Source organism: Semicossyphus pulcher, unplaced genomic scaffold, assembly GCF_022749685.1.
Source record: "Semicossyphus pulcher isolate SPU_LCO1_2020_fin unplaced genomic scaffold, fSemPul1.0.p SCAF_3, whole genome shotgun sequence".
Taxonomy (NCBI): Eukaryota; Metazoa; Chordata; class Actinopteri; order Labriformes; family Labridae; genus Semicossyphus; species Semicossyphus pulcher.
In genome coordinates this window covers 34,169,995-34,180,368 of record NW_027211704.1, presented here as the reverse complement: position 1 = coordinate 34,180,368, position 10,374 = coordinate 34,169,995, and the positions used below count along the sequence as shown (strand labels likewise).

Genomic DNA, 10,374 nt, shown 5'->3' with positions numbered 1-10,374 from the left:
GTTTCTGATTTCTCAGTTTTGTCATTATTTTAGCAAATAATTTATATGTTTTGTGACAGTTTGTTTTTAGTTGATAAAAGAGTAAAGTCAAAGTTAAAAGTTTTAAAAGCAAAAGTGGAATACTGAGGCACTTTTATTATTTAAGTATCTATTCTTTTTGGAACATTTTATTTTTGATTATATTAATGTTTGTCTGTTTTGGTTTTATTTTGTACTTGAAGATTGCTAATTTAATTCATTGTAATTTGAAAAACAAGTCATTAAACTGGTTTACTTGTTTACAACAAATGCAATCTCTGCTGTTGTATTTTGTCATTTTTCAATTCGAGTTCAGTAAACCACACTTAGTACTTCACTTTGAATATGAAAGTTTAAAATAAATTTGTGATTTTAGTACCCTCTAAGGTTAAAAGGTGACTGGTTTGGTGTAAATAACAACTATATTAATACAGGGGTCTACCAAGCCCAGGGGGCCAGAGGTCTAGAGGGGCCAGGAGCCCCAAAACATGGGGGCGGTGGGGGGGTCCTTATGCATCTGTGCCCAGGGGGACAGTAGTTCATAATCCGTCACTGTAGTAATACAATTTATAATGTAAAGTTATAGTGTGACATTTGTGTCAATAATTGTCAAGCGCAGGTGACTCCGCGGTGGTGGGAGGGGGGCCCCCAAATCAAATTCTGCTTAGGGCCCCCAAAAGGTTTGGGCCGGCCCTGGATGGGACGAACTGAGAGATGAAGCGTTTATTTTGCAGACGTATCTGGAGGGGAGAATTTCACTTTGATCTGAACACACGGTCGCTTCTCAAGCTGCTGACTGGACTGTAAACAATGCAGCACGTGGAAAAGGAGGTCTTGGCTGGAGGTCCTTATCGCTAAATGCAAGCTGAACCGGAGCTCCAGAGGATATATCCGATGAAAGCCGATGGCTCCGAGATTGACGGAGTAGGTGAGTGTGAACGTTCCTAAAGATCGGTTAGACAGCTGATACAGCTGAGCAGCACGTCATCAGTAAAATACGTCGCCTAACGGTGACACTATTGACCCAAGGATTTGTCATTTGGCAAATTTGCCTCCTGTGTCCTCACGTCTCTTCCTCACATCTGTCATTTAATTGTTCGCGGGGAGGAGCTAAGACACGAGGCGAGGAAACGACACAAGTGAGGGACGCAGGATGCACAAATTCCCGTCATGACAAAGACCCATGGTCTCACATCGGCCTCTTCAGTGGACGTTAGTAAGTCATCCCATACACTGCCACTCACTGGCCAGCCGTTGTACGTGGACCAGAAATTTCCGACTGGCCGACTGAAGGTCAGAAATGCCATGTGGCTCAGGAATATCTTGCAAATCCTTCTTTTCTTGAAGACCCTTGCAGGTAAAACAAAAAGTACAATTACAAAATTTCAAGTTACAATCAAGGAACAATTTAATTACTGACATTCTCAACCTGCTCACTATATATTATCCCTTACATATGAACAGTTACATTTAAAGTGTAATCTATGAGAATAATAACAGTTTAACTGAAGTCAATCCTTTTTTACATTTTACATTTTCTTGGCTTGAAATGGACCCATAATTCTGGAATGAGCCGATGAATTTATTAAATTCTGCTCTAAATCCCAAATAAAAGAAACATCGCATCAACAACTTAGTTATAGTGAACAAAGTCATTATTTATTTTTGTATTAATGTGAGGAATCTACTCGCCCATCTAAAAGCACATGCTGTTTTCACTTCCACTAAAGCCCAGTGTGGGGCTCAAAATCATATTTGATAAATGTTTACCACAATAACTAAATCTCTACATGTTGCACACACTCTAATAATAACATAAAAATATAGACATTTTATTTACTTTAATCTTGTTAAATCCAGTCAATTAAAACGGTGAGATGAGCCGGAAGAAAAGACTTAAATTATTGGTCTGAGAGCCGGACCTGAAGATAACTGCCCAAAGCATTGTGAGGACAAAGAATAAGACCCACTGACTGTTATTGTGCTGTTTGTGGGGAAAAAAATTTTTTTCACATTTTTTAGGACAGCTAAATATGAAGTACTTTCGCAACACAGCGATGGAGATTTAATTAACCAGCAAGCTTCAACTCCATCCACATAACATTATGTTAAGGCAATTCAGGCTGCAATTCCAACATTAAGAATCATTGAATAGAATACAACAAGTCTTTCTGTTCATCATTTGTCCAAACGTCTCCTCTTTGCAGGTGTCTGAGATGACGGTCCTCTCTTCCTTTTTGTTGTCTTCTTCTTCTTCTGTATTCCAGCCGGCTCTGCCTTCTTTCTCTTCATCATGGGTTCTGTAAGTGTTCAGTTCACATCAGCAGAACCAAACTGAAATGTGTGTTTGACCCAGAGAAGTACATTGTATAGGACAGGTTCAAACCAATACGTTTCTAAACAAGCTTTTAAGTACACAGTGTTTCCTTAGCGAGCTGTTATGAATGTAAACCAGTTTACTAAAGCTAAAATGTAGCTTCTGTTTAACGTGGACTTGCACCGCTGATGTCGTTAAATTAAAGCTACCTTTCTTTTGGTTTCGTCCCTTGGTGGGCGTCGTCTTTGTTGTTCGGCGCTGAGCCGTCACTCCTTTGTGTTTCTGCTTGGTCTTCAGCTCCACCTCCACAGGGTAGTGATCGCTGATACTGAGAGCCTTTGAAAGAAATAAAGTCATATTTTAAATGACCCAGGTGTTCCTGTTTAAGATACAGTAACATGTCAGTGATGAGAAGGTTTGAAACGCTGCTGATGAACTCAAACATGCGTCTGTCTTACTTCTTCATCAGTCAGGTTAAACTCTCTCTGGAAGTTGAAAGACTTGGCAGAGCCGGGAACGATGGCATTCAGCACCGTCTGTCCGAACACCACGATCCTGTTAACATTCAAATAAGCCATGGTGTCTTAAAGTAATGAGATAATTAAACAAGACAAAGAGCCAGTTCTTTAGATGTGTTGTACCTGTCGTAGGTGTGGTCGTTGCAGTTACTAGAAGTAGTGTCAACATCATCATCTATGAGCCAATGGTAGGGAGCCGAGCAGATTCTGATCTTCTTCTTCTTCTTCTTGGAGAGATAACGTCCGTCTGCATTAAAGTCCCCTAAAATCATTATTTTCTGCAAAAGATATAAAAACAGTTACTGTAACAATCTGAGCAAAAACTAAACTAAATAACTATAAAATAGTTACTTCACACCCTCTGAAAAATGTCGTTTTTGCTGACCTCGTGGTTTATAATGTATATCTATATTTAAAGGTCCCATGTTATGCTACTTTTAGCTGTTTAAAACACGTCCAGTGGGTCTTTAAAACAAGGTTATGAATTCTGTTCTAAAAAACACGCATCCTGGCTCTCAGAGACCTCTCCCTCCTCCCAGTGTCTGCCTGCATTAACTGTGCACTGTTTTGAGTGTGTTAATGCTATGTTAGTGAGGCACTGCTCTGATTGGCTGCCTGATCGCTTGGGTTCCGGTGGAGATTGCAGCTGCAGAAAACCATAACACAAACGTGGCAGCCACTCCAGGAGAACCACTCGCGGGATCAAATGTAGTAAGAGCGTACATGTTTGATCCTGAAGCTGACCCCGACCAGGAGGAAGCAGCTGGTCAGTGTTAATGAGTGGTAGGTGGAAATTTCAATGTGTTCGTAATATCTCGCCTAGCGGCAAGACGTAGACGCATAATGTGGCTAGACGTATAGGACAAATCTTCGACATCTCCGAGTCTACAGTAGCGAAGTACAACAATGGCGGCTGTCAGGGGAGTGGGAGTTATCCACCGTGGATGTGTGCATTATGCAAATGCCTCCTGTTATTACAGAACAACAGGAGCAAAGTCCACTAGGCGGGCTATGGAAACAACCCAGAGGCTTTCGCTTTCCACAGTCTTAGGTTAGCTAGGCTGCAGGATGACTAAAGTATACAGTATATGTCTGGGCAAGGAGAAACATGTTTTCCACAATAGGGGACCTTTGAAACAAGAGGGGACCTAAGTGCTTCACAAACAGGCAAGCTTTTACTAAAAGGCCCTTTTGATAAAGTTCCATAAATCCCACAGAGAGATTATTTGTCCAAACTTTGAATGAAAAAATCCCCAAAAGTCTCCAACAACACAAACAGGTGAAGTTAAGCTCAGTGTCTGTGTCTGTGTTGACGTCCAGCAGACAGCCAGCAGGATCCACCTGTCAATCAAGTGAGCCGGCCCCTATAATTTAAGGCTTAATATAAATTAAACGGGTGTGTTATAAAAAAATTCCCCCCCCGTACAGTTATCTTGAACAATAAAATTAGCTACAAACAAAACTGTTTTTTGTACCAGGCTGTAAACATGTTTATTTCTGCTGTAATGTTATTTCTTGTTTTCTGGAGCCTCAAGTGGCCACTTGAGGAACTGCAGTTTTTTGCACTTCCACATTGGCTTCATTTTTCAACACCGGAGGTTCCTGCTTGGTGGTAAGCAGCTGTTACACAGGTAACCTATACAATAATTTTTTGGTGGAGATGTTCTGCTGCTGGTTGTGGTCAGAGGTGAAATAGACTTAACCTTTTAAACCACAGAGGGCAGCAGAACAAAGCTGTGTGACCTGGTGTTCCCTTTTTCAGTAACAGCAGATTACAAATGAACCCATGGTCCTTTGGAGAAAAGTAAGTGGTCGCTCACAAAGCCTCCAGGAGACCTTCAATTAAAGTTCTTTCTCAATTCATCCAACTCATCCATCTCCAGGTGCACCAAAGGTTTGCCATGTGAGCTTCCCAGGAATTCGACAAATTGGCAATTCATGAATACAGAGTAAAAAATGCCAACTTTCATTGAGTTCAGTTTTGATTCATAAAATCAAATTCCCAACATTTTATTTGAGAACGTTTTTTATGTTAAAATACCTTCAACATTTTCAAACACCAGGATAAAAATCTTTTCATTGTCAATAAAATGAGACAAAACTGATTTGAATTTCAGGGGAAAAAAAACCTTCACCGTCAAACCTACATTAGTTCTCCACTTCCTCCTGACAGCATTGACCACGTCGTGCAGCTCGTCCAGCTCCTTCTGTGAGTCCTTTGGCTTGGTGTGGACTGGGACCAGAACCAGGTCTTTCACAACTGGAATACACAGGTACAGAAACATAAACATGTGCATCCATCCATTCATCCATCCATCCATCCATCTGTCCACTCACTCTCTTTCGCTCATGCTTGTTTGCTGAGCAAGGAACTCCTGTCATCTCTCTCCCCTGGACAGTGCCAGCTCCTCCTGAGGGACCCTGAAGTGTTCGTAGGATAGATGACGTAAATAATCTATCCAGTGAGTTCTGTGTTTACTCATTCTACTTGGATACGCCCAGAAAAACCTCCAAATCTGATGCTAGAACCGTCTCAGCTGACACCTTAAGACCTGAAAGAGCAGTGCATCTGATCAGAGCTTTCACTGAAGTCACAGCTCCTCATCTTATCTCTTAGCCTGAACGCAGCCTCCCTGCAGAACTTACTACTTTTGGTCGATTGTACCCTCTAAATTCGTAGGTCACTACCCAAAGCTCATGATCATAGATGAGGACTTGAACGTAGATCACACTCACGTGGAAAGTGTCCGTCAGCGAGGAAAATCAAGAGTTACAACCGTGACTAAGGGAGCCAACTGTGGATGTCTGGTTATGTGGGACGTTTTCATGTATTAGCTGCAGCCAAGTAGAACGAAACTTAGAACTTTGAGATCATCACTTTAACGCTGAGCTCAACAACCCTCACAAGTAAACACAATCAGCCACTTGTGTCCTTGTATCCGTTTTGGGTTTCTACAGAAAGCTCGGGACTGTAAGTGAGGACTGGAACGTAGAGTAACCGGTAAATTGAGAGCTTTGGCTTGTAGTTCAGTACACTCTTAACCACAATTGTCCAGTACAATGCCCGCATTACTGCTGTCATTACACCAATCCATCTATTCATCTCAGGCTCCATTTTCCCAATAATCATAACAAGATCCCGACTGCTGGACTCCTTAGCTTTGGACAGCAACGCACCAAGCAGGAGGGAGAGCGATCCACTGTTTCCAGCATTGAAGCATCATTGGAGCATCATTGGAGCATCATTGGAGCATGGCCTCAGGCTTTGAGCTGCTGGCTCTCATCATCACATCAAATGCAGAAACATTGTTTATGCTAAATAAATAATAATAATACTGATAGAAAACTACAGTACACAGCACCTACCTGTAGTTGGACAGCTGAAGCGCAGGATGAACGGCTCTCTAGCGAAGGCATCAACATCTCCAGCTTGGTTATCTTCATACTGGTGACAGGCTTCTAGCGCCACCTCGTCCTCCCTGAGACACAAACACACTGGTTTAATAAGAAGTTCATGTGTTTGAATGAATGCTACATGAAGAGACCAAGTTAGGTTGATCTATGGAGATAAAAGCTTACAGTTCAGTCATCTTCTCAACAACCAGGACGTAGTCTGTGGTGTGAACTCTCTTGCTGAATCCACTGCATATGCCTCAAACCAGAGTTGTAGTCGAGTCACCAAACCTTGAGTCCAAGTCGAGTCCCCATTAATCGAGTCTGAGTCTTTTAAGTTTAACTGTGATCAAACTAAGCTGAGCTCTGACGCTCTATCACCTGTGACCCTCGTGTTTACACTGTACTCGGGTCTTAGAGGGGGAGGTGTTGTTGAACACGGAGCCAGATGAGCAATGAATGATTATAAATGATGTTGAGCAGCTTTCAGGTGATTTCTTTATTGTATTGATGTACGAATGTCTTCTTCAACTATTTACTTTCAAAGAGAAGCTGTTTACAGCAGTTATAATTGTTTCCATGTGTGCTGCAAATATCTGAGACATTTAAGCAGCAGAACGAAAAACTGATTCAACTGTTATAAACTGGCGGGACAGAAAGTCAGAGAGAACTGGATCAACTTTGAGCATCTAACATAACATTCTGAAGACGGCTCCGATGGAGCTCAGGATTTATACGGAGGACCGTCGCTTCACTCCAAACTGTTTCACTGTGACCTCGACTGACTGTGCGACCTTTAGGATGTTAGAAAACACATTTCATGTAATTATAATTAGATACTGACTGATCGGTCTGCGTGTCTAGAGATTTAAATAATCAATAAAGTCATAGCGCTGTGTGTCGTGTGTGAATGCGCACCACGCCGGGGAGACGCACTCCTCGTTTCAGCTGCGGTGTGATCACTGCAGGTGTTACAAATACACCTGCAACCCACCTGCTATCAACAGAAGCTTTCATTTTAAAGACCCTGTTAGTCCAATCCACAGTGACATGCCTGCAGTCCGCGCTACGACACATTTTACAGTGTGACAGTAACAGCAGTACATTAACCTTTGGTTTTATTAACATCACACATCATCCAAGAATGCAGATATTCTTCTTGTGCACTCACAAAGACGGCGAGTAATCCACAGCCCTCACTCCAAACTCAATCAATGATTCAAAACAATAAAACAGTCCTTATCAATAAATAACTCCGAGTCCTCCTCTCCGTCTTCCGAGTCTGAATGTGTCAATGCTCGAGTCAGAGTCCAAGTCCGAGTCATCACTGCTCGAGTCCAAGTCGAGTCACAAGTACTACAACACTGCCTCAAACTGCACGCAGAACCGACACATGGACATCACAACAATTCAACCTGACAGTGAGCGACTCCTTTAATATGAGTGCAGACCTCAGCCGACAGCAAATCCCTTTCCACCTGCCCGAGTCAGACGTCTCTGGAAGGTCAACAATCGGTCCAGAACGCTGCCGTGAGGCTGTTGACCTCTAATCTTCCTTGCCCTGGCTGTCCATCAAATTAAGGTTTCATTATCGGGCACCTGTGTTTGTGTCTGACCCGGTCTATCCTTACATTACTAGAGAGGTCTCATCTACATGTTGTCTCTCACACCCAAATCAGAACAAAAGCCGATCATGCCTTTGCGATGGCAGCTCCAACGCCTCCTTCATGTACGCTCTGCGGTCTCTGTGGAAGCCTTTAAAAAGCAGCTGGATTCATGCAAACTGGCTTTGACCTTTTGCTGTCACTGAGTTTGTTTGCTTTCAGGTCGACAGAGAATGGTTTGTTTTTCTTTGTACTGTAAAATTCTGTTGTGTTCTTTATTTTGTTTTTACCAATTTGTGCACTTTGTGACCTTGCTCTGTAAAAGGTTGCATACCTAATAAACTTTAATGACTTACTGACCCCGTTAGACAAGGTCTCCCTACCTGTAGAAACAGACAAACTGCTCCTTGTAGGTGTTTCGTCCCAGCTGGGCACTGGCGGTCATGGAGAAGGGACGTTTCTGGTTGGAGCTGAAGGAGACAGAAAAGTTTTTTAGTTGTGTAATCATTTTTTTGCAACAAGCAGCTGAGCCAAAGAACAGCTCAAACAGCAATGCTAGCTGTCCGGAGTAAATGAGGCAACTGGAAAATCAATAGTTTTGTACTCATTTAGTCATAAACCGAAATCTTGTGAAAGTTTTAATTCTGAAGTGATCATGGGGCTGAAGAGGAACAACAGCATTTTTACAATTCATTCTTAGGGGAACACGACTGTTTGTACCGAATCTTGTGTCTGTCCATCCAACAGACGTTGAGACATTTTAGCCAAAACCACATGAACCGTCAGAGGATGTTCAAAGTAATACAGCCTCTCAGGAGCATGAATGTCTGAACAAAATATTATGGCTGCATCAGTCCTCAGTCCTGCTGTTGTCTGACCTTACCGGCTCGCTTCCACTTCCCTCATGAGCCTGATATAAACTGGATTATCTCCTTTGTTTGTTTGTCAGTTCATCTTTGTTTCTGTGCATCGTTGTTGTCTTGCTTTGTGTTTTGCCTTTTTTGTTCACTTGAACCTGGACCTGCCTTTCTTGCAACTGTTTGCCTGTTTCCGCCTGCATTTGGGTCCTTCCCCTGCAGCCTGCACTCCCAACGCTTAAACCATCCTGTAGTTGTTGAGATGCGTCTCATTCCTTTAACATGGCTAAAACCCAAGCGGCAACCTTTACTGTTTAAAAATGAAGCCATGGCAGTGAGTACCAACAGCTGCAGTTCCTCTGGTGTCCACTCGAGGCTGTCTCCAGCAGTGAGTCAGTCCCCATAGAGCCCCATGTTAAACTTTACAGCAGAAATAAACATGTTTACAGCCTGGTACAAAAAACTGTTTGGGTCTTAAAGTGATGCAGCATTAGGGGCGTAGTCAGGTTGAGCTTCATACATGCAGTCGTGGAAGGTGGTGGTGCTAAAGCAAGGCATCTAGAAAACTAAAGGCCAATATTTTAACCCGTTCTCACCAGGAAAAAAGGCAGCATGAGTTGAGTTTTAAATTGGGGACAATATTTAAAAGTTGAACATGCTATAAAAGAGTTTCCCCCTCTTTCAGAATTGTCTTAATAACATGTTTTTGTAGTGCAGAGAACTCACACAGTGCTGTTGAGTTCTCGAAGTAGCTTCTCCATGGCCTTGCCGCTCTTATCCATCACCTCCAGTATCACCACCACACTGTACTGAGACATGATCTGTAAGAGACACAGCCAACACAACATGCTTGTAATGCTTCACATCTGTTTATATGCAGTGCTGTTATTTGTGATCTATGATAAAGTCATTATAAAGGAGTTACCTTGGTGAGGTAGTGGACGACAGTCTTATCTGTGACTTTCTTCCATCCCAGGTTTTTGGCATTAAACGCTGCTACCTTCATTTTGACCTATCCCAATATCACAAATGTTTTTTTATTGTTGCGACTTGCATGACAACCAGTGATGTCATAAAATGTAGTTGTGGATATTTGGTTTGCACCATTCTGCATCGACATTAAAGTCCTTTAGTTTCATTTTGCAGTCTCAAACAAAAACATTTTCTGTCCTCTAAAAGTAGAAAGTTATGTTTCAGGACTTTAGAGGAGTTCTTAAGTTCAGTAATGTAGGAAAGTGAAACAAACAGAACGATCACTCACCTCTCAGGCTGAAATCAGCAAACAAAAACAAGCAGGCAAGTGGAAGCAGTTTGTACTGTACCAGCAGACAGACTGAGATGAGCTCCGCAGAAAACGGAACAACTGTCAAACCTCTGAGAGTCAGGAAGTGTCTCTAATCACCACAAAGCCTATTCTCACACACACACACACACACACACACACACACACACACACACACACACACACACACAGCAAGCGCATGCAAACCTAACCAACAGTCTCCGTATTATCAGGGCCATTAAATGCTTCCTGTCTGTAAGAGCTGCTGTGTCACAGACCACAGACGTCCCACAGCTCAGTCATTTGTACAGAGATTACATATCACACATTTACATCTACTCCTTCACAAACAAGTGTCTTTCTAGGAGTTACATGAGAAGATCTC

The 10,374-nt window shown here is 42.4% G+C and overlaps 1 protein-coding gene across 2 annotated transcripts; it reads right to left on the bottom strand.

The window, feature by feature from the left end:
- Positions 1-1,453: 1,453 nt before the first annotated feature.
- LOC138605925 (deoxyribonuclease-1-like) lies at positions 1,454-10,046 on the bottom strand. Of its 2 annotated transcripts, none has more exons than XM_069678384.1 (10): positions 9,969-10,046; positions 9,633-9,719; positions 9,434-9,528; positions 8,234-8,320; positions 6,220-6,332; positions 5,001-5,113; positions 2,977-3,131; positions 2,794-2,890; positions 2,545-2,671; positions 1,454-2,318 (listed from the first exon to the last, which is right to left on the bottom strand). In XM_069678384.1, exons 2-10 carry the CDS (start codon positions 9,711-9,713, stop codon positions 2,197-2,199), a joined length of 990 nt encoding a protein of 329 aa, XP_069534485.1. In that variant the 5' UTR covers positions 9,714-9,719; positions 9,969-10,046; the 3' UTR covers positions 1,454-2,196. The 2 variants fall into 2 exon arrangements, with proteins under 2 accessions (XP_069534485.1, XP_069534486.1); XM_069678385.1 differs by having other exon boundaries at positions 2,301-2,352.
- Positions 10,047-10,374: the final 328 nt, after the last annotated feature.